This window comes from Lontra canadensis, unplaced genomic scaffold (assembly GCF_010015895.1).
Source record: "Lontra canadensis isolate GAN:19392208 unplaced genomic scaffold, GSC_riverotter_1.0 scaffold24, whole genome shotgun sequence".
Classification (NCBI taxonomy): Eukaryota; Metazoa; Chordata; class Mammalia; order Carnivora; family Mustelidae; genus Lontra; species Lontra canadensis.
Genome location: NW_022631018.1, coordinates 22,952,584 through 22,976,711, shown reverse-complemented (window position 1 = coordinate 22,976,711; position 24,128 = coordinate 22,952,584). Strand labels below are relative to the sequence as shown.

The following is a 24,128-nucleotide window of genomic DNA, read 5'->3' as shown; positions in this document are numbered from 1 at the left end:
TGAAGCAAGCCAGGGGCCCAGGGTTGTAAGTTCAGACGACACTGACGGATGAGCTACACTTCAGGAGAAAGAGGTCCCGCCTCGTGTCCCCGCAGCCGCGTCTCCGCACCTCCTCGTCGGTCTCCGCTACACATGCGGGCTCGGCTGGCAGCAGGCGCGTGCTCCGGACGCCGACGGGGACTTGGACCCGCACGTGCTCCGTGGACGCCCACGGGGACCTACACCCACCGGCTCGGAGTACCAGGCAAGCCCAGCTCCAGGGCCAGGAAAGGCCTCTGGGAGACGCGCCCGTGGAAGGCGCAGCGAGGCCGGGCCGGAGAACCGCACCCCCGGAAGCCGGTCCGAGCACGGTTAACGGGCGTCGGAGAGCAGCGAGCTGAGGGCTTCCAAGAGGCGGCGCGCAAGCGGGTGGGCAGAGCAGCGTCCGCAGCGAGGCCCTGCGGACAGACAGACTGGGGGGTCCTGAGGTCAAGCCGCCTCGTTCCGAGGTTCGTCCGGGGCCTCCCAGGCAGCCCTGGGGGGCGGGTTTCTCCCGGGCGGCGCCCCCGCACCGGGGCCCGCGACGGGGGCGTCTCAGCTCACCCGACGCCGACGTCCCCTCCTGAGCCACGCGCCGCTCGACGCCAACCCCTAAGCGCTACGGGATTCCTGGGTTCGGCCTCGAAAGGAAAACGCGGGCCATTCCCTCCCACCCCGGTTTGCCAACACGCACGACGTTGACCCCGCTCTGCAGCGTCCGTGGAGATCCGAACCCGTCCCAGCGTCCGGTGAAACACTCCCGGATGACGTCACCCAGCGAGTTCAGAGGGCGGGGCGCCCCGCCCCCGGCCCCATCCCCGACCAAGCCCCGCCCCTCAGCCTAGCTCCCGTTTCCTGCTTCCGGGGCATCGTGACGTAAGACGTGGGTCACGCAACGCGGGCACCGGGTCCCGGAAGCAGAAGTGGCTGGCGCGGAGGCGGCGGCAGGAAGGGCGGGCGTCCGGGTCGGCCGCAGGGGGCGGGGCGGGGCGGGGCGGGGCCGGGCATGGTAACGGCTCGGAAGCCGAGGGGGCTGGGCCGGACGCAGGCGGAGGACCCGGGGTCGGCCGCCGCCGCTGCCGCCCTGTCCCAGCGCGCTCCGTGAGGTCCGCGCGGCGCCGCGTCGGCCATGATGATCCACGGCTTCCAGAGCAGCCACCAGGACTTCTCCTTCGGGCCCTGGAAGCTGACGGCCGCCAAGACGCACATCATGAAGTCGGCGGACGTGGAGCGGTGAGGCTCGGGCGGGCAGCGGCGGCCGGGCGGGCGGGGGGCCCGAGAGCGCCGGGAGGCCGCCTGGGCCCCGCCGGGGTCCGGCCGCCGCCGCCGCTGTCGCTCCGGCCGGCTCCGAGCAGAGCGACCGGCGGGCGCCTCAGACCGATGCGCGATGCCCGACGCCGGCGCCGGGGGTGCGCGCGGCGGAGGTTGGCGGGTCGGGGCCGCGCCGGGCGCCCGAGACGCGGGAGATGGAAGGGCCGCCACCTCCAGGGAGCGCGTCCACGGACGGACGGATGGACGGACGGGGCCCTGTCGTGCCCTGGAGCCCCCGAGACGGGGGCGCGGCGTCCGGACAGGTTCGGGCGCTGGGACGCGGCCGGGAGGCGTTTGTGATGCGGGACCGCGGGGCGTCGGGCGCGTGGAAAGCCGGACCGCGGGGGCGCTGCGAGCCTGCGCTGGTTCGAGGAGCCGTTTCCGTGGGGTGGTGGCGCGGACGCTGGGGCGGGTGCGGGCGCGGGCGTGGGCAGGGAGCGCGGCCGCCGAGTGCGTTCCGTGCGATTCCGTGCGGGGAGCGACGCTGTCGGGTGCGCGCGTTGCGGGGCTTCTCCGATGGTGATGGCGGGGGCTGCGGGGCTGCGGAGACCCGCTGGAAGGGCGCACCTGGCCCTGCCAGCCGGTTGACGGGAGGAGGGAGGAGCGGTCCGTGCGGACTACGGGGTTTCTGGCTCCGGCCGCGGCCCGGGAAGCTTCGTGGTTGAGCCGCTGGGAAGCGGGACGCGGCCCAGATGGCGGCAGCCGCCGGAGAGAGCCGCAGGTCAGACTGCCCAGCTCTGAGTTCTGCGGGACCGCAGGCGGGGACGTAGCAGGCGTTTCCCTGGGCACTCGGGAAGCCTGACTGCGCCCGGGTGCGGGTGTGGGGTCATCAGCTTCGGGTTGACACCCGCAGCCTCGGGGGCGGGCTGAGCTCCTGCAGAAGTCGTCTCGGAAGGGAGAAGGGTGCGGGGCGGCACCCGAGGCCACGCTGGTGTTCTAAGACTTAGGCCAAGGAAGGCGACCAGGGGAGAGAGGCATGAAGGGATGGTTAGTAGTGTAACGTAGTAATTATTTTACTTACACAACTGGAATATTTTGTAAGGCCGCCAGATTTCTCCAGATATATTGGGGCAAATTCAGAGAATCACGTCTTGTATTATTTTATATGTATTATTTAGTGGAGTAGTTAAGATCTGTTTAATTGGATGTTTTTAATTAAAATTTATTCCAATACACTCTGTCTTCATCTTATTAAATCTTTTAAGTATTTAACATTTTCTTTATAAAAATTTTGTTTCATTGTAGTGGGCATACTTAACATGAGATCTATATTCTTAACAGTTTTTTTTTTGTTTTGTTTTGTTTGTTTTTTTTTGTTTGTTTGTTTGTTTGTTTTTTGCATCAGAACCTTGTAGTTTTTTCCTTGGAAGTAGTGTGTTGGCCTGTCTGTATTTGTCGTTGTCCGTTCGTCTCCCGCTGGATGCCTGGGTTGCGGTCATATGTTGGCTGTTGTAAATAATGCTGGAGTGAGCATGAGCTTACATATGTTTCTTCAAATTCGTGTTTTTATTTGGTTCAAATAGAATTGCTGGATTCTGTGGTAGTTCTGTTTTTAATTTTGGGGGGAACCTTATTCTTTTCCATAGTGGCTGCACCACTTTGCATTCTCACCAGCACTGTAGGGAGGGTTCCCTTTTCTCTGCATCATGGCCCTTGCATGCTATTTTTCTTTTTAATGATAGCCGTTCTCACAGGTGTGAGGTGGCATCTCATTGTCGTTTGATTTGCGTTTCTCTGATGATTAGTGATGCTGAACATCTTTTCATGTGTCTCTGTGTTGTCTTTGGAGACATGTCTTTCAGCTGCTCTGCCCATTTCTAATTTGTATTGATTGTGTGGCTTCTTTATGTATTTTGGATATTAATCCCTTCTCAGTTGTATCACTTGCAGATATCTTCTGTTTAATAGATTGCCTTTTCATTCTGTTGATGGTTTCCTTCACTCTGCAAAGACTTTTAGTGTCGTATAGTGCCATTTATTTATTTTTGATTTTGTGCCTTTGGTTGAGAAGACAGAGCCACCATGTATTGCCAAGACTGATGTCAGGGAGCTTACTGCCTCATGTTTTCTTCTGGTAGTTTTATAGTTTCTGGTCTTACATTTACATCTTTAATCTATTTTGAATTTATTTTTGTGTACAGTGTAAGAAAGTGGTTGTTTCCTTTTTTTTTTTTGCATTTCAGTTTCATTTTTTTGATTTTCCAGTTTCCCCCAGCACCGCTTATTGAAGAGACTGTTTTTTCTAATTTTATGTTTTTGCCTCCTTTGTTGAAGATTAATAACCTTGTAGGTGTGGGTTTAAAGATTTACTTACTTGAGAGAGAGTGAGAGGAAGATCCTGCGAATGAACACGCGAGCTGGGGGAGAGGGAGAGCGAGAGGGAGAATCTCAAGCAGTCCCCGCTGGGATTGCAGCACCTCCTTCGAGGCTAAGTCGCAACAATGCTGAGACAGTGACGGGAGCTGAAACCAAGAGTCAGAAGCTTAACCCACGGAGCCGCTCAGGCGCTGCACTCTCCATTCTGTTTCACTGATCAGTGTGTGTTTGGCGCCAACACGTCCTGTGTTGGTTACTGTAGCTTTGTAGTATAGGTTGACATCAGGGAGCAGTTTACTTCTAGCTTTGGTCTTTTTTCTCAAGATTGCTTTGGCTGTTCAGGGTCTTTTGTAGTTCCCCTCCTAACAAATGCTTACGTGTGCGGTGCCTTCTTGTTAACTGCAGGTCCGGTGTTGTATAGCAGGTCTCTGGAGCGTGTCCATCTGTATTTCAGGGGCAGGGGCGGGGGCTGGGGGGAGAATCTCAAGCAGACTCTGTGCTGAGTGCTGAGCCCGGCTTGGGGCTTGATCTCACAACCCTGAGATCATGACCTGAGCCAAAATCAGGAATCTGACATTTAACCGACTAAGTCACCCAGACACTGCCAGATTTGGCTATTGTAGACGCCTCATAAAAGTAGGATCATGTAGTATCTGTCTTTCTGCGACTGGCTTTTTTCCTTAGCAAAATGGCCACAAGGTTCATCCATGTTGTTCCATATTGCAGACTTTCCTTCCTTTTTTTTTAGGTTGCATTGTATTCTGTTGCATGTATAAACCCTATTTTCTTTCCTCTGTGGTATGGATGGACACTTAGGTTGTTTCCACCTCTTTGCTATTGTCAGTAGTGTTACAATGAACAAAGGAGTGTTAATTTCTCTAGTACTTAATATTTTGTTTCCTAATAACTAAGAATAAATTTTACTTAAATTTGCGATGAAAAATTAACATTATTAGGTATCGTACTAAAGGTGTGCAACTTAAAATGTTAGATCACTGATGTGCACACATACATACACACAGATGTAATAAACAAACGTGTCCAGTTTTTCTTACTGTTGTATCATAACCATCTTTCCTATTATATTTTCTCTTTAAACATTTTTGATGATTCTATAATATTTCATTATATGGATATACTATAGTATACATAACCATTTATTTCTTCATGATTGGATTTTTCGAGTATTTCTTTTTTATTATTATAAAGAAGATGGTTATGAGTATTAATTTGTATAGCTCGTTTCTGCATTGGGGATTATTTCTTTATTATAGATTTCCAAAACTGATATTTTGAGTCAGCATATCAGTTTGATTAAATTCTTGGTACTTTTTATTTCATTGGTGCCTCGGGGGATAGAATGTAAATTGACACAGTCCTTCCGGAAAGCCATGTAAGCAAGTGCCGGTTTCCCTCATCAGTGTTGCTGCTTTTGCCTTCTTCATTACCACCTTTTAATACTTGGGACAAGTTGAGAATTTTATTGGAAAAGTTGTTTTCCTACAGCCTACAGGAAACAGTCTCTTTAAGTGCTATCTTCTCTTCATAACTATAATTAATATAATTGTTGTATAAGAACAAAAAGTCTACCAGAAACATGAACCTTATGGAAACATGAGACTATGGTACATTAGGTCATCTCCTAGGCAGTCATAGTAGAATCAGGACCCATATTTATTCTTGATAGGGGTGGGTCTTTGGTGATCCAGGAATGAAATAGATGTTTCTAATAAGAATCAGTATTTTTTTCCATTGTTTAATTTTTTCATGCAGGGGTTTTTTTTTATTTTTATTTTATTTAGTTTTATAATAGCTGCGTAGCTGTTCAAAAATCCGGAAGTCTTAGAAAAGAAAATTGACACGAAAGCCTTCTGATCTGCTAAAGTTGCTGTTGTAGAACACTTGCACTGAAGGCCTCTGCTTTTGTTGTGGTCCCTTAGAACGTCACTCAGAGCACATGCAAACTTTTGCCTCTGTTGCCCACTTTGTAATTATAACCGTATTGGAACTATTATCTGACTTTTGGTTATGCATAGGTTAGCCGATGAATTGCACATGCCGTCTCTCCCTGAAATGATGTTTGGAGACAACGTCCTGAGAATCCAGCACGGCTCTGGCTTCGGGATTGAGTTCAATGCTACCGATGCATTACGATGTGTAAACAACTATCAAGGAATGCTTAAAGTAGCCTGTGCTGAAGAGTGGCAGGAGAGCCGGTGAGAATCTGGAAGGGTATGGGTTAAATGAAAGAGAAGAGTTGAAAGAAACCTTCATGATATGTGTCTTTTATTAGAGTGAAAGGCAAGTATTATTATCATACTTGATAGTTGGATCATTCTAGGATTCATTTTTCTCACCCGTAAAGTGGAGATCTTGAATACTTGCTGAGTTCAGTTGAATTACAGTGGATCTGAGCTAGTAAGGTGACGTTGTTGAACCTGGGGTGTCCTTCAGTGAAGAGGCAGTACACCGTGTACTTTACTGTTCTTGCTTTTGAAGAAAAATAGTTACTTGTGATTTGCATTGTAAATGTAGGGGGCGTTGAAATAGAGAAACATGTATTTTCTCTGATATCAAATTAGCAGTTATTTACTTTGTGCCAATTATGTACCAGGTACCTTGGAGGATAAAGAGAAGTACAGGTCTTTAAACCATGTCCTCAGGCAGTGTACAGACTAATTGGAGAGACTATATCAGCATATGACAAGTTTAGTAACAATAAATATGCAGAAAAAGCAAGGACGGTCTTGCTTTGGTGAATTATGACGAGAATATGTATCGATTAGAATGTTTGTATCACTCGTAGAATGTAATCTGGTGTGATCCGTGAGCGCAGGTGATCTGTATTCTGCGCCATTGAATCTGATCCTCTTTCTTTGATTCCGAGGACGGAGGGTGAGCACTCCCAAGACATTCTTAAACCGTACGATTGGACCTACACCACAGACTACAAGGGAACGCTGCTTGGAGAGTCACTTAAGTTAAAGGTAAGTCTTATTTTCTCCTTTTATGATCAAGTCATTCATTGTCTTGGACAGTGTCTGCATTAGAGCTCCCCAATTGTGGCTTATTTTTGCTGCTGCTTTCATCCTGCTTTCTGTCGAGGGAAGCTTCAGAACCTAATGCAAAGGGATTTTGCTTACTGATTATAAACAGAAAAGAGGAAGGCCATAGGGGAAAAATTTTTATTCCAAAAATATGTTTAGTAGCAATGGCAAACTGCCTTAATGTTATCATTATCACTCTCAAATTAAAATGTGTGTCTGGGGGTGCCTGGGTGGCTCAGTGGGTTAAAGCCTCTGCCTTTGGTTCAGGTCATGATCCCGGGGTCCTGGGATCAAGGCCCTGCTTCCCCCTCTATCTTCCTGCCTCTCTGCCTACTTGTGATCTCTGTTTGTCAAAATAAATAAAATTTTAAAAAAATCTTAAAAAAAAATGTGTGTCTGCCCTTGGTGTATTGAATTGGGTGATGTAGACAAAACCTGCTAGTTAGAAGCTTGCGGTTTCACAGCTGAACAGACTGGTGGACAGATAGGACTTGTGCTCAGACAGCTTAGGTGTTCGTCTTGCTGCACTGTCTCTGAGCCTGGTTATGACTCCAGGCAGGTACTTACCCCGAGTCTCAATTTTACTAGTAAACTGGGTAAACAGAGATAATAGCCTCAATAGCAGAGTTTTGACACGAGCTTATCTGTGGGAACGTGTTCAGGAAACCCTCCAGTTCCGTGTTAATAATGCAGCCGTGTAAACCAGACAGCTTGAGAAGAGATGGAGTGTCACTTCATGGTGCATGACACTGGGAAAGTAGAATCTGTAGGTCTCAGATTGGGAACTTGGCTGCATTTTGACATCCTGCAATTTGAAATGAAGAAAATTTGGCTTAGGTTGCAAGTCTCTATCACATTCAGTTACAGAAAAGAAAGTTACTTTAGTGGAAATAAAGTGATTATTGGAGACCCAGATCGTATGTTGGCACTTAGGCAGGAGTGTTAAGGAGCCAGAGCTGTGCATGGGCACCTTGTCTCTGCAGAAGTTTTTGGAGTCTTGGGAAGACAGAAGTTCATAGCGGCCACTCCGTTCTCTTCGTTTCCTGCACTCCTGTAATCCAAGCTTTAACTGTTTTACTCTGCTGCTTCCAAGACAAATATGCATTTTTTGAGAGGACATTTGTGCATTCATTCATTCACTCACTCACTCATTCATTCTTGAGCTCTTCCTCTAAGCTAGACACTAATTCTGGGAGTGGTGGATGCAGCAGAAAACAGACAAAGACCCCTCCTGTGTAGTCTAATGGGCAGCAAGGTTACTTCAGTCCATCGACACTTCATAGATTAATGTGCTCCTTTCTTCTCCTGAGTGAAAACCTTTGTAAAGAACAAAGTTCATTTGATATTTCATTGCTGGGAGTGAGGAAATGGGAACTCATTTTAACTCTTTGCAGGAATGATGCCTTACAAGTTGATGAATACGTTCCTTTATTGCCTTAAAAAATTGAGTAACCATTTTCTAGGCAAAATTGTTAGAACTTTGTTGCTTAATCCTCAGAATAACCTTGTGTCATTGGCACTCTTATCCTCATTTTGTGAATGAAGAAGTGGGTTTAAGCTCTTGAAGTACGTGTCTCTTAATAACGTAACACTGAAGCTGTAGCTTATGGTTAAGCATGTTTGTTGTATGTGGAAGATCACGCCATTGGAACATTTTTTACATTTGACTTTAAGAATTTTTTGCCCTATGATATTACTTGCGATTTTAAATTTCAATTCTTCCACCCTTTCTGAAAAAAAAGCCCTGGTGTGTATAGGAAGTATATGCCTGTGGAGGAAAATACAATTTATATAAATGGTAAGAATGTCAGAGAATGAGGTGTTTGAATGAAACCTTTCCTTTTGCCCTTATATTCTTGTCGTCTAATTGCTGGGGGCTGCTTGGGTGTGTGTGTAGTGTTTTCTCACTCTTTTTGGGCTGTTTCACAGATTATTTTTTGAGTTGTAGCATAGTGTAAGAGACGAGAGCCAGCCGTAGAGTTGTGCCGGTCGCAGATCTGCCCTCGCTAATTATTAGCCGGGTCACCCTCAGAACACCTCTGAGATTAGGGCATAAGAGTGTTACGAGGTCAGAGGTCTAATGTGTGCCTGGCAACATGTGGTCATTTTCTTCATTCTTGTTGACTAGATCAGTTGACTTTGCAGGAGAGTGGAAGTGGAAGACCGCCCTTGTAGCTGTATTGCCCTTTAGGAATAAAACGTGTATAATGTCCATGCATTGAAGAGCATATTTTTTAAAAAGATGTATGCATTTGTTTGAGAAAGAGTGAGAGAAAGAGAGAGTGTGAGCCAGAGGAGGGATAGAGGAAGAGGGAGAGAGAGAATCCTTAAGCAGACTCCTCGCTGGGTCTGGATCCTGACGCTCGACCCTGAGATCATGACCTGAGCTGAAACCAAGAGTCGGGTGCTTAACCAACTGAGCCACCCAGACACCCCTAAAAATAGCATTCTTTTTAAAAGCATGTTGGAACATTGTCAGCTTATTCAGTGTGATTTGATATTTTGAGCTTTTTTTTTCTCTTTTCTTTTTTTTTTTTACCATGGTAAAAAACATAACAAAGTTTATCATCTTAACAGTTTCTCTATATGGTAATTTAAATTTATTCATGTTGTTGTGCAGCCAATTTTCAAAACTTTTTCATCTTGAAAAACTGAAACTCTGTACCTGTTAAACAGTAACTCCTCATTTCCTCCTCCCCCAGGCCCTGGCAACCGCCATTCTGTTTCCTGTTTCTATGAATTTGACCTCTAGATAGTTCAGATAAGTGGAATCTTACAATATTTGTCTTTTTGTGACTGGCTTATTTCACTTAGCATCGCATCCTCAGGGTTCATCAGCGTAGCATGTGTCAGCCTTTCCATCCTTTTTAAGGCTGAGTAGTATTTCTGTAGATGTAGGCCGTGCTTTGCCTCCCCCTTGTTTGTCAGTGAGCATGTAGGTTCCCTCCAGCAGGATCCCTCCTGATCATAATTCTTTTGTAAAAATATTTTCTAGTATAATTTGAAATTTTCGACCTTAACCTCAAGAGAATTGGAAAACCTGTCCCCATGCAAACACCTGTCCCCAGCTGTTCACGGCAGCGTTATTCAAAATAGCTAAAATGTGGAAGACACCTAAGTAATCATCAGTGAACACGCAGAACTGGTGTGTCTGGACAATGGCATGTGAGTTGGCCTTGAACAAGGGACAAAGTGCTGGTCGTGTGCTGCGGGAAGGACTCCAGACACGAAACACCCATGGGTGCCCTAGGATGATTTGCAAAGGGACGAATCTAGAAAAACAGAAGTTAGAGTGGTATTTTACAGCTTCGGCCTCATTTTCATTTCTTTTTTCTTTTTTTTTTTTTTAAGATTTTTTTTTTTTGTCAGAGATAACAAAAGGGGGCAGGGGGGGGGGGGGGGGGGGGGGAAGCAGGCACCCCGCTGAGCAGAGAGCCTGATGCGGGGCTTGATCCCAGGACCCTGGGATCATGACCTGAGCGCAAGGCAGAGGCTTTAACCCACTGAGCCACCCAGGCGCCCCTCCCTAGGGTCTTTTATTGTCTTTTTATTTCTGTTGGTTCTGGCTCATGGGGTCTAGGCTCCTAAATGTCTCCGTATTTTTGTTGAAATCGCGGGATGATGATCGTTTTCTCCAGAAAGGATTTTTGTTGTTTCTGAGAGGCACTGAGGGTGTTTGTGGTCAAGGACTTAGTTCTACAGACGTTCTGTGGAGCTGGTTTTAGGCGTTGGGGGTTGTAGCGTTCACGTTGCAGCTGCTCGGCTGTGCTCTTGTAGTCGAAGCAGCCAGAGACAGTGAGCGAGTGAATGGTCATGGCTTTGTTGCAGTAAGATTTTACTTAGGGACGTGGAAATTTGGCTTTCATCTAGTGAAATCATACGATTCATATATATGTTCATATAATGAATTTGAGTTTCTTGTGTCATGAAATACTCTTTTTTAAACTGAACTGCTTTTTCCAATGATTTAAAAAATGTAAAAATGATTCTTAGCTCACAATTCATGGAAAAAATAGGTGATGGGGTGACATTTGGCCACAGCTGGCCTAGGGGTCTTAGTTTGCTTACCTCTGTTTTGGGGCCAGTGTTTGCGGTTTCCAGGCCCGTATTATATAAGAAGCTGTGAAACCCGTGCAGCGTTAGCGCACCATCCCCAACTAGGGAGGGCACAGGGCGTTCTGCACGGTGAGCGCTGAGCTGTGATGGAGCCAACAACTGGCAGAGCCCAGCCTCTCCCCCGGACGAGCCATTCCAGAGGCCTCCAGGCCCCAACCAGCCGTCTGCAGCCTCGCTGGCCCTTTGTCTGGGCTCCGGTCCGCTTTCAGGTCTCAGTCCAGTAATTCTTTGGTGTCTCAACCATTGGATGTTTTTAAGTTTTTGTTTTTTCATCCAGCTTTTAAGTTGTCTTCAGCAAGAGGATTTGTCCGAGTTCCTTATTCTGACAATACTAGAAGTTAGAAGTGTTTGACCAATTGTTTTCAACCAATCTGTTGGTTTTGGTTTTTTTCCCCCTTTCTTTTCAGACGCCTGAGTTTAGGGAGGACATAGTAGAGTTGAGGAAGAGAAAAGAGAAAGAGAAAATCTGTTTTAAACATATATTTCCTGGCAAATGAAAAAGACGGTATAGATAAATTCAATATAATGAATATCCCCATATATGAATATATCTTAGTATATTTCTTAATGTTTTATCCAATTATTTTCTGTCATTCTCTTTCAGATATTTTATAAGCACAAGTAAATGGCAAAACTGATAGATTCCTTTTGATCGGTCCCTTGTGAAGGTCTATACAAAACAGTGAAGTAGTCATTTACTGATAGGAAATTGATATAATGACTGGTTAATTTTTTGGAAATCAGATGTTTTTATAAGGAGGATCTTACAAATGTGTACCTTCAAACTAAAGCTAAATAAAAAGCGAGGAATTTGGAAGTCGTGTTTATACTGACTGAAGTTTTATGCTCTTAGACAGTCCTAGAAGCACCAGCTTTTGTCTTAAATGGAAAACAAACATGCAGGTGGCGCAAGGGGCTGGTTATGTGCTGCCCTGTCCCCGCCCCTCCGCTCCCCTCCCACTCCCAGTTTGCACATTATGTGTGGCCTTAGGCCTGCTGCAGACGCATTTTGGAAAAGACTGCAGAGGGCTGGAGTACTCTGTGAGTGACCGTGGAGGACACGTGGACATGCTTTCACCTCTCGGGGCTCCAGTGCACACTGCTGCTGCTTGTCGCCATAACCTTCCCCCACATCACATAAAACTCCTTTAAACTGTTCCCCCGCCCTCATCCCTGCAGTCTCCTGCATCCGTCGTCATAGTCTTCTAATCCCAGTCCAGACTTCCCGATTCTACCCATGAGTCAAATTACCCCATCACGGCTGCTGAGGAAAGTGAAGGAATCAGGCACTTACTGAACAGCTGCGGTTTGACGAGCCTTGTCGTGTTTATGGTACTGTGCTGTCAAGGGATGGGAAAGCTGAACATCTTCTAGTGGAACTGGGTGCGGTAAAGAATGGTATCTCAGATCCTACCCTATAGCTGTAGGAGACACTTAGACTTAGTTGAGCTACTGCTAGGATTTGCTGTGTTAACATTGTTGATTCTCTTGTTGGGCTGTGAATGTGTGTGTCTGCGAGCTACAAAATAATATGGCGAAGGAATGGCCAGCGTCCTCTAAAGCCCTTTGGAATGCTAAGAGTTTCCCCCTCAATATCTGTGAAAGTTCTTATTTACATCATTATTTAAGATTATTTATTTATTTATTTATTTGACAGAGATCACAAGTAGGCAGAGAGGCAGGCGGGGGGGGGGGAAGCAAGCTCCCCGCTGAGCAGAGAGCCTGATGCGGGACTTGATCCCAGGACCCTGAGATCATGACCTGAGCCGAAGGCAGAGGCTTTAACCCACTGAGCCACCCAGGTGCCCCTACTACCTCATTATTTAAAACACTATTTTGTTTGTAGGTTTGGGGAAGCTAGGCTGGGAACCTAAAATATATAACAGGATTCTAATGGGGATTTTTAAAGCTCCAAACCAGTGTATGAAAGGTGGACTTTCAGAGCACAAAACTGCTTTGGACGTCTATGATAGTAGTTCACGCTAATTTTCAGATGATTAGTTTTCTGATAATCATAATAGAACACTTGATTTGAATTTAACTTATGAAAGATGATGAATTTTGACTCCCTTGTTTTCTGAAGTTATAGTATCAGCTATCTGTAGTATCTTAAGTTTTTCAAGGACAAGGAACATATCTCATCTTTCATGTCTACTGACGACACCCAAAAGTAGAACTGTGTGCTCTGGCTATGAAGACAAGGCTGGTAGGAGAACAGTTTTCCTGTGGCTCTAATTCTTTAAATTTTTATGTGTTCCTTCTTGAATTTTTTCTTTCAGGTTGTACCTACAACAGATCATATAGATACAGAGAAACTGAAAGCCAGAGAACAGATTAAATTTTTTGAAGAAGTTCTCCTATTTGAGGATGAACTTCATGATCATGGAGTTTCAAGCCTGAGTGTGAAAATTGTGAGTACTGTGATTTTTTGTTTAAAATTAACGTCCTTCTTCCATTCTCACTGTTGGTCAAAAATACAAGACTCACTTAGAAGACTCATGGTCTTAACATGGTATCGTGTCAAGTATCACTTGGGTCTAGAGTACATCTTCATGTCCATTATAAATTCACAAAATCTTAGTATATTCCTAAACTTTAGTTTAGCCAAACATTTTCTTTTAAAAGAGGTGCCTGGCTACTTTGTAGTTTGTTTGTTTACTGTTTAATTTGAGTGAAAATTATGGCTTAATTTTTACTTTTGAATTAAAAATGCTACTGAAAGGATCTACAGACTGTACCTCCATCTCGAGCACAGAAACGGAAAACAAAAATGACACACGTGAACTCCTTTCTCCTTTTGTGTTCTTTTCTGTCTGGTGAACAAGCTACTTTCACTTATAATGTATTGGTGGGACATGTTTAAAAAGAATAATACATGCTCATTAGCAGTTGCTCATACGTGTTTACTGTTGGGTCATAATTGGGTTTCTAACACTTTATAGAAAATTTTCAACTGAAACTTTGTATTACATACCTTATCCCGTAAGACCCAGCTAAAATGTCATCTCCTCTGTATGGCACAAAACAGCTGCCCTGGGCAGAGTTAAATATTCCTCTGCCAGACCCTATAAGTACTTTCTTTTAAACCCTCAGTTATAGCACTTACAAGGTCCGTCAGACACAGGGCCCCAACTTCCGAAATTGTGCTGGGAGCATAATGGTTGTGGGTATTGTGATGGAAGTGATAAGGAATGAAAACAGTAAATCAAAACTTGACTTTTTTAAAGTCAAGTTTTTCTGTACTATCACAGAATTTTGGAATTGTCATGAATGTGTAGAGAATCACTTAGTCTAGCTTCTGTGTTTTATAGACAAGGCCCAAAGTTTGGTTTAGCTAAGGTCACGCAACTAGTGACGGTTTTCTTTGTACCATCTAATACATATCATTATTCTAGCATTAGATAATTGTTCTATTAGCACCTTGCTCCCTTGTTCACCTGTAACCCTCCTCCAGTTCAGCTTTCATCATTTAGGTTCGTTCACTTTCCAGCTTACCCAGTCACGCACCTGTCTGCTTGCCCACCCACCTGCTGTGACTCATTGACTATGTGGAAGTTCCTTAGGGTTTTCCTATCTGGGTATGCGTTAGTATCCGAGCAGGTGGCTGTTCCTTGATTTATCTGTGTGTGGGGCGCCTGTGTTCTTGTCAGTGGAGGAGCTGGAGAGGAGGGGCACAAATGGGTTCTTTGTGCACCAGAGTAAACAGTAACTAAGTCTCAGACTGAGGAGCAATGTCGTCTTAACATGTTCTTTCTTTTTACCTCGTGTAACTTATTTTTATTTTTTAATTTTTTATTATTTTTAAAGACTTTATATATTTATTTGGCAGAGAGAGAGAGAGAACCAGAGCACAAGCAGAGCGGCAGGCAAAGGGGCTCCCCGCTGAGCAGAGAGCCCGACGTGGGACTCGATCCCAGGACCCTGCGATCATAACCTGAGCCAAAGACAGCTGCTTAACTGACTGAGCTGCCCAGGCGTCCCTATTTTTATTTTTTTTAAAAAGATTTATTTGAGAGAAAACACAGCACAGGTAGGGGAAGGGCAGAGGGAGAGACAGACTCTCAAGAAGACTCCATGCTGAGCTCTCTTAGCCCCACACAGGGTTGATCTCACCACCCTGAGATCATTTGCTGAGCTAAAGCCACGAGTGAGTCTGTCGATGAACTGAATACTTGTTGCCTGACTGTCCATAGTGTACTTGCAGTACGTGCGTGGACTGGAAAGTTGGGTAGACATGTGGACATGGAGGGAATGGGTCAGGTGGTCCAGATCTGAGTTGTAGGTGTGTTGAGTTTCTCCAGCCAGACCAGGGAGGGAGCTGGTGGTGGACCACCGTGAAGGTGAGGTATTTGCTGAGCTGGTTTTGTGACAGCTGCCAGTAGCTTCAGGCCGTCACGCTGCCCGCGCTTGCCTGAGGATGAAGCAGCAGGACGGCGTGCAGGGTGCTTCCCACGCAAGCTCACCTGAGTCCACTTCATTGGCCTTTTTACTTAGAGCATTTTCTGACTTTGCATTTTTCCCACTTGCTTTCAGATAAAATAGGAACCATCTCAAGATTATTTTTAGTTTAACAGAGCTCTCTGAGGACCTTCAAAAATAAGTATAAAATTTTAAGGGCTGCCTTACATCTTTCCCCATGGCTAGGAGTTTGATTGGAGCTACGAAATAAACAGCTGACCCTTGAACAGGGTAGGAATTAGGGGTACCAGTGACCCTCCCTTAGAAGTTGAAAATCCTTGGGGCACCTGGGCGGCTCCGTTGGTTAAGCGGCTGCCTTTGGCTCAGGTCATGATCCCGGGGTCCTGGGATGGAGCCCCAGGGCAGGCTCTCTGCTCTCCCACTGCCACTCCCCCTACTTGTGTGTGCACACACGCTCTCTCAAATAAATAAAATCTTAAAAAAAAAAGTTGAAAATCTTTGGACAACTTTTCACTCCCCCAAAACTTAACCACCAGTGGCCTGTTGTTCACCAGAAGTCTCACCCGTAACAGGAACAGTCGGTTACACTTACTTTGCATGTTATATGTACTATTCTCTTACCATATAGTAAGCTAGAGAAAAAACGTTACTAAGAACATTGTAGCGAAGAGAAAATAGAGAAGGGAAGACGGATCAGAAGAAATGGGCATATGTGGACTTGCACAGTTCACACCTATGTTGTTCAGGGGACAACTGTATGGATGATCTTTCACTTTCCAAACATTCTTGGAATCATCTGGGGTAAGGGTAGTAACGTTCATTGCCTTTATTTGGTGTTTTAACTTTGGCCAGAAAACCGCTAAAAAGTTAGTGTTTTAGAATTGTAAATCTAGTTGCTTATGAATGTTTGGTTTTTGGTTTCCTTAATAATTACAAAACACTCTTAAAGAAATGATACCGAAATGTGGAAGCTGCTTACATAAACAAAGTAACTTACTTTACATTCTGGAGATTGTTAGATAGAGCCTTTTAGGTTGCTTTTAATTTATTTGTTTCAGATTTTGAAATTCTTTAACCATCTTAATTTTTAATTCTAAACCTAGACAGTTTTAATTAAAAAAGAAAATTTCCTGTGCCCAGATCCCCAGGAAGGAAGAGTGGATTTAGAGCTCTGTGCACTGTGAGCTCTGGGATGTCTGGATTTGCTTCAGGGAGTTTTTCGGAGTTTTGATAATTTTGTGTTTGTGGCATTACCTATATCCACAGGATGTTTCACAAATTAATTTTTTTTAAAGATTTTATTTATTTGTTAGCACAAGCAGGGAGAGCTGCAGAGGGAGAGGGAGAAGCAGGCTCCCCGCTGAGCAAGGACCCTGGGATGGTGACTGAGCCACCCAGGCATCCCTGATTTGTTTTCTAAATCAGCTTCTTAGAGCAAAGCTTGTTTTTAGGTTAGGATTTTGTATTCTAATATACTGCGCTTGGTAGGATTTATAGCTGATAGGACTCGTCTGTCGAAGATGAAAAGGAAAGCTATTTTCATGCTAATGTGTAAGTTTTTAGCTTTCAAAGGAAGTAAATTCCCTGTCTCCCAAATAATGCTCTTATGTTCTGTAATGGTTTTTATAGCTAATGGTTAGTTCCATTCTGAGTCCTCAGGAGTGAATTTGTCCGCGGTTGCATTGTGCCATTGGGACTAGAACTGGGGTCTTCTAACTCCCAGTCTCCCCTCTGCCATGCTGCAGTGATCGCTTGCTGTGTTGTGCCCGTGTGACTGTTAACAACTAATTTGGAAATTTGAAAAAATGTTGCCAGTCAGTCTTTCCAGTAATTACAAGTAGCACTCTGTCGAGCGGTGGTGCGATTCCCAGTCAGTGGTGATGGGGCAAGATGTCACAGGTCAGGGTCTTCCTCCAAGTTCGTTATTCTGGGTCTTGCTGTGAAGTCTGGTGCGGATAATGTGGCGGTGAGCGCTTTCTCCAGCAAAGGCAGCTCCAGCCTCTCTCGCGGTGAGCGCCCGCGGGGTGCCGGCTACGCGACTAGGGTGTCTAGGCGGCAGGGATGCGGAGGTGAACCCAGCACTGTTCGCTCTCGCTGCTGTGGGACCTGCAGGCACGGGGAGGGGCGGGGGCTGTAGGCAAGTAAACGGATGTAGTTATGAATCTGCCGGTCTGTAAGGGAGTGGGGAGGAGATACCCGGAGAAACCTGCGGTTATGGAATGGTAGGAAAGCTTCTCTGTAGAAGCGACATTGACACTGAGATCCAGAGATAAGTGAGCGTCACGTCTGGCCACAGGGTGTGTGGAGGTGCTAAGGCAGGGGCACCTGGGTGGCTCAGCGGGTTAAGTGTCCCGACTCATGATTTTAGCTCAGGTCATGATCTCAGGGTCCTGAGATGAGCCCCGAATCGAACTCTGCACTCAGTGGGGAGTCTGCTTGAGATTACCTGCCCCCCCTGCCCAAATAAATAAATAAATCTTTAAAAAAAAGCAGGGGGGTCCTAAGGAAGGAGAGCTTGGCCTGTGGCTGGTGACTGTCTAGGCAGTAAAGCCACTGTTAGTAACGGGCTGTCCTGTTACTTCCACACTCGCGTTCACGCTGCTCTGTGCTCATGCGGAGTTACAGGCAGTGCCCTGAAGATACCGTGCTGGTGCCTGCCTCCGAACTTACACGTGCTCTCGCCTCTGTTGAAACTCTCCTTCCCACCCGGCTCTTCTTCCCATGGTCAGCTTCCCCCAACCTTCTCTGACTCTGTCCAGCAGACGTAGGCACTTCTCTCTCTGAGTGCTTCTGAGCCTGGCCACCCCCCACATCATGCTTCTCTGTTTCCCTCTTTGATAAACTTCCTGACCGTTAGGATTCTGTCTTTTTTTTTTTTTAAGATTTTATTTATCTACCTGACAGAGATGACGAGAGAGGGAACACAAGCACAGGGGAGCTGGAGAGGGAGAGGCAGGCTCCCGGCAGAGCAGGGAGCCTGATGCAGGGCTCTATTCCAAGACCCAGGAATCATGACCTGAGCGCAAGGCAGACGCTTAATGACTGAGCCACCCTGGTGCCCCTGGGATTGTGTCTTCTTATCTATATAAACCCAAGACCTACTGTAAGAAGAACTGGACTTTAGTAGATAATAAGGTTTATTTAGTAAATGGTCAAGCACTTTTTAAAAAAGAAATGGTCTTTATTTTATTTATTTTTTAAGTAATCTCTACCCCCAACATGGGGTTTGAACTCATGACCCTGAAATCAAGAATTGCATGCTCTACTAAGCTACTCAGGTTCCCCCAAACATACTCTTCTTCTTCTTCTTTTTTTTTTTTTAAAGAGGGAGAGAGATGTTGGGGAGGGATGGGGGCAGGATGGAGAGAGAGAATCTTAAGCAGGCTCCATGCCCGGTGTGGAGCCTGACGCGGGGCTTGATCTCTCAGCCCTGAGATCATGACCTGAGCCAAAATCAAGAGTTGGACGCTTAACTGACTGAGCCACCCAGGTGCCCCCAAATATTCTTTTTTAAGATCTAAAGACCCCACACACTATTCAGCCCCTCCTTCCCTTCCACTAGGACCAACCTCACTCGACTATCACTGACTTTCTGGCTTTCTTCAGTGGTTTACACTTGGAAAACAGAAATGTGTAGATATGACACAGATGAAAGTTGTTAAGAACATGTTATAATGGTCGGGGCGCCTGGGTGACTCAGAGGGTTAAGCCTTTGTCTTCAGCTCGGGTCATGATCTCAGGGTCCTGAGATCGAGCCCCACATCAGGCTCTCTGCTCAGCGAGGAGCCTGCTTCCCCCTCTCTCTCTGTCTGCCTCTCTGCCTGCTTGTAATCTGTCTGTCAAATAAATAAATAAAATCTTAAAAAAAAAAAAAGAACATGTTATAATGGTCTGATAAATCAGTCTTTGGCTGTATGAGATAGTACTTAATTGGTTGCACTGAATTAGACCATTCTATTTAAGGTCTCTTTATTAACGTAAAGTGAATAAGACACAGGTAACAACAAAGAAATAGGTTATTCTTTAATTTTGGTATTACTGGGGTTGACATTTACTGTAAGTACTATCAATTTTTAAAGCGACCATTGATTTTTTTTTTAAGATTTTATTTTGTTTATTTGACAGACAGAGATCACAAGTAGAGAGGCAGGCAGAGAGAGGGGGAAGCAGGCTCCCCGCTGAGCAGAGAGCCTGATGTGGGGCTCAACCCAGGACTCTGAGATCATGACCCAAGCTGAAGGCAGAGGCTTAACCCAGTGAGTCACCCAGGTGTCCTTTAATCAGCCATTGTAATTTTCACTTACGTATTTTTTAAATCTTTAACCTCAATATCTTTTGACCAAAAAATATTTTTTTATTGTAGGAAACTGAAACCAGGATGTTTATATTACAATATGATATATTGAGCCTTAGTTGAAGCTATGACAAAGAACGTCTAGTTTAGAGATTTCTGTATACTGCTAATTCAGTCTTTCTGATGCCTTTAGAATTGTCATTTTCAAAAAAAATTATTTTCTTTTAGCAAAGTAATAACATACTTAATTTTGATTAAAATATTTCTATTTTTTTCAGAGAGTGATGCCTTCTAGCTTTTTCCTGCTGTTGCGATTTTTCTTGAGAATTGATGGGGTGCTTATCAGAATGAATGACACAAGACTTTACCATGAGGTGTGTGTTCTTACTCCATGAGTACCCTGGTTGACGTTGGGATTGTTCTCTTGTTTCATTGTCTGGTTGGGAATTTGAAGGGAAGCACTGCTTTATACTTTATGACAGTCCTTCTGACCTTTAAGGTAGGGTGTTCTACATGCACTGTTGACTGCACAGTAAACGAAATAGCACATCTTTTCTGAAAGTTCTGGTAGCTAAAAACGTTTTCTAAAGGACACTCCCCAGTAGGGCATGTCTGATGCTTCTAAAAAAACCTCATGTGTACTTAATCTGTGTGTAAGAGAACTGTCCCTTAACTCTTACCTTTGTTCATCATGTTAGTGCTTATATAATGTCTTTATTAAAAATACCAACCACTCCTGGAGTTTGCATTACATAATCATTGTGATAGTCGCGCTGAAGTTTGAAAGCTCGGTACTCCCTCTGAAGGAACTGCCGACATACAAGGTTTTCCAAAAAGTGTCTAAAAAACTGAGTCATGGAAGTTCCTCTGGTAGCTTATAGCAGCCTGTCCTTTCAGAATGGGTCTGTAACCTCTGGTCTGTGATCGTGTAGAATGGTGAATTAGAGAAGAGACCGCCAGAGTCAGTAGGGCAGTGGTGGTAACTGACTGTCACCACCACCCTGTGGAAGAAGAGCCGTCATCATCTCTGTTCATAGCTGAGGCGGCGACAGCAAAGACATCAGGTGGTCACTTGCCCAGGTTCTACGGTGAATAGGTGGCGGAAGTGGAATTTAAACCCAGTAAGACGGGGTTGGTGCCCAAGTCCCGTGCTCGGGGGCGGGGGGGTGGGTAGGGTTTCTTCCCTCAAAAAACTGTGGTTTTTTTCTTTTTTAAAAGTGGTAGCAAAGTACTAAAGATAGGCTGTATTTTTCTGCCTCCGAAAAGTGTGTGTGTGTGTGTGTGTATAATGTGTGTTTATAATTTTAATATATATGCGTATGTATATGGACGTTTGTGGCAGTGCTCTTGTTTGTAGCAGTGAAAGGAAAAGGCGGGAGCTTACTGCTCACTGCATGGGCACGGACTTAAACTATTTAATTTACGTCCATATGGTTGAAAGTAGACTGCCATTAAAAATGAGTGGCAGAGAGTTGACATTTAATTGATGTGTAAAGATATGCATCTCAGTTTTGTATTTTAAAAAGTATGAACATATATAAGTTTTGTAGAGATTTCTGAATGTTAAAAGATAGTGTTATCTGTAGAAGCTGTGGTTGCTCTCTACTTCTGTATTATCTGATTTTAGTGAGCAGTAATCTGGTTATTGATTAAATATTAAAATTTACATTTATTTATAGAAAAGATTAAAACTTTAAGGGAGTTTAATCTTGTGTGATTTTTCTTTTATTGAATAATGTTTCACCAAAAAACAAACTGTAATAAATTTTTTTCTAAAACCTAACTTTAAAAAGTTGGAAATGGGAAAAGTCGAAGTCTAAAAATGTGATTTATTAAATAAGCAATTTGCAAGAATTTTGCGGAAATGGGAGAGAATAAAATTTAAGCCTTTTTTCTTTACACGTGAGAGTAGCCATGTTATGTAGATAGGTGACGATAAAGCTTAAGGAAAAGATGTAGTTCCAAACATGAATATTAAAATCTCTTGCACATATCATTTGCAAATATACATATTTTTTTTAAAGTTAAACTTCTGCTTGTATTTCTCTTACATGGTAATTATTAAATCTGTTTACATATGATATCACTGTGATTTATAGAGATTGGTATTAGTAATTAAGAATTTTTGGTGAAAATTAATTGTCTCATGGCAGCGTGAAAATTCTTGTCAGACTTCCTGCTACTTTGTAAGCAATTCTGTTGTCATAAGCAGTGCTGTTTGAGAGAAAGGATTTTGTAACAATAGAAATAGATTTATTGCAACCTTTTTTTATTTTTCAACATAGGCGGATAAGACCTACATGTTACGAGAATATACATCACGAGAGAGCAAAATTGCTAATTTAATGGTACAGTATTTTAATACCAGTTTTTAGAAGTTGACTTTTAATGTTCATTTTGCATGTTTCCACCCAAATCTGGATCCCTGAATCTATCAATTCACCTAATAAGCCTCTAAAAGATAAATCCTACTGGAGCATAACATTCCTGAGCTCACCTCAAATACAAAACCAGTTAGTTTTTGTATGTACCAGAGCCATCTTCTAGTCTAATTTCCACTTTTTATTCTGGAAAAACAGACCCAGAGCTGTGACTTACTGTAGGTCACACAGCTGTTTGTTGGTGGGTCAGCGAGTGGCACCAGTGTCATGTTCTTTCCACTTAGCACCTTTTCACCCTGTAATTTCTTTCTACCCAGTCTCTTTTTTTTCCTCCTTAAAATGTGATAATTTTGTGCCATACCTTGTTTTGGCCCAATTTTTTTTATTTTTTGCTCTTCTGGGACTTGTAAAGGCCTTCTGCAAATCTGTAGGATTCTGTAATAGGTTGCTTCAAAAGTCATACCTTTTTGCAGATATCGCTGTGAATTAGAGAGATTGATACCGCTCGTGCTTATTTCAGTGTGGATGTAGAGTATACGTGGGTAGGAAAAGTCACTTAGAGTCCATCGTAGGCCACATCCTGGTTCTGTATAAAGGCTAGTGCTTTCAAGGTGCAAAAACATTAGTAAAAGAGGGTGAGATTAAGATGCAGTAAAAAAAAATCTTTTTAAGTAGGCTCCACCCTAAACGTGGAGCCCAACACGGGGTTTGAACTCATGACCTTGAGATCAACACCTGAGCTGAGATCAAGAATCAGATGCTTAGGGGTGCCTGGGTGGCTCAGATGGGTAAGCCTCTGCCTTCAGCTCAGGTTATGATCCTAGGGTAGTGGGATCGAGTCCCACATCAGGCTTCCTGCTCAGTGGGGAGCCTGCTTCTACCTCTCCCTCTGCTGATCCCCCTGCTTGTGCTCTCTTGCTCTGTCAAATAGATTAAAAAAAAAAAAAAAAAAGGAGCAGACATTTAACCGACTGAGCTACTCAGGCACCCCAAGATGTATTGAATTCTTAATACATGTGTGGGAGCATTATAAATAACCTATTCCTGTAAGCTTTGAGGAAATCGTCCGTTAAGAGGTTGCATGATTCAGTAACAAGAGATACCCGTTATCATCAAGATCACCTAATGATGCTCCTCATATACGTATATTACAAACATATATTACAGCTCCTTCTAAAATGGGTGTGTTGGGCACCTCTGTGGTACAGCTAGTTGGGTGTCTGACACTTGGATTCGGCTCAGGTCATGATCTCGGATCGAGAGGTCGAGCCCCGTGTTGGGCTCTGTGCTTGAGACTCCCCCTCTCCCTCCCGCCCCCAAAATAAATTATTTAAAAAAATAAAATAAAATTGGTGTGCTTTGTGAATATTTGAACCAAAGCATTTCTTAAAAGTACCGGTGTGGTCAGTGAATCTGTGCTAACGTGATTTCTGTATTTCCAGCACGTTTCACCTTCCCTCTTCACGGAACCTAATGAAATATCACAGTATTTACCGATCAAGGAGGCAGTTTGCGAGAAGCTTCTATTTCCAGAAAGAATGGATCCTAACCCTGCAGACTCACAAGAAAGTGCACCTGCGGAATAGAATGTGATACAACATACACTCATCGTGGAATCTGACTGGGGACCTTAGCTATTTGGAGGGGGTATTTTTATTCTGAGAATTACTTGCCTTGTTTATGTGCAGATTTTCTGTAGCCTTAAAGGAAAAAAAACACAAAGGAGTGTTGCAGGCAGGTTCCACTCAACGGCTTTTTGTACTGTCTTCAGATTCATATTCCAGATTTATATTTTCTGGAGTTAAGTTTGGATTTCTAACTGTTAGAGTGCAGTCTCACTAGTAGTGTGTGTGCCTCACGTGCAGTGGGCATGGTCTGCGTCCGTCGTGAGACACTGTCTCCGACCCCAAGGGTCAGTGTCAGTCACAGAATCACAGCACCTTGTGGCTTCCGCGGGGTCCCTGATCGTGCATGTTGATGTGCTAGCTCTTTACTTTGGGCTTTTTGATGTTTATGCGCACCTCTGGAGAGCCGTGCGTTGCCTTTTAGGAAACTGATGTCGTAAGTGATCTTTACCCACACACACAAATATATATATATATATATATATATTTATATATATATATATATTTATATATATATATATATATTTATATATATATATATATATTTCCCCTTTAAATTTAAATTGGGTTTTGAAGTCTTTGAGAAAATTTCAGACACAGA

General features: G+C 44.4%; 1 protein-coding gene across 2 annotated transcripts; it reads left to right on the top strand.

Annotated features, from left to right (window-relative positions):
- Positions 1–1,033: 1,033 nt before the first annotated feature.
- TIPRL (TOR signaling pathway regulator) lies at positions 1,034–23,618 on the top strand. 2 transcript variants are annotated; one of them, XM_032863043.1, is made up of 7 exons: positions 1,034–1,251; positions 5,682–5,861; positions 6,533–6,632; positions 13,088–13,219; positions 19,800–19,895; positions 21,807–21,869; positions 23,345–23,618. In XM_032863043.1, the coding sequence occupies exons 1-7, from the start codon at positions 1,148–1,150 to the stop codon at positions 23,486–23,488; spliced, it is 819 nt and encodes a 272-aa protein (XP_032718934.1). In that variant the 5' UTR covers positions 1,034–1,147; the 3' UTR covers positions 23,489–23,618. The 2 variants fall into 2 exon arrangements, with proteins under 2 accessions (XP_032718934.1, XP_032718935.1); XM_032863044.1 differs by having other exon boundaries at positions 1,141–1,251; positions 5,687–5,861.
- Positions 23,619–24,128: the final 510 nt, after the last annotated feature.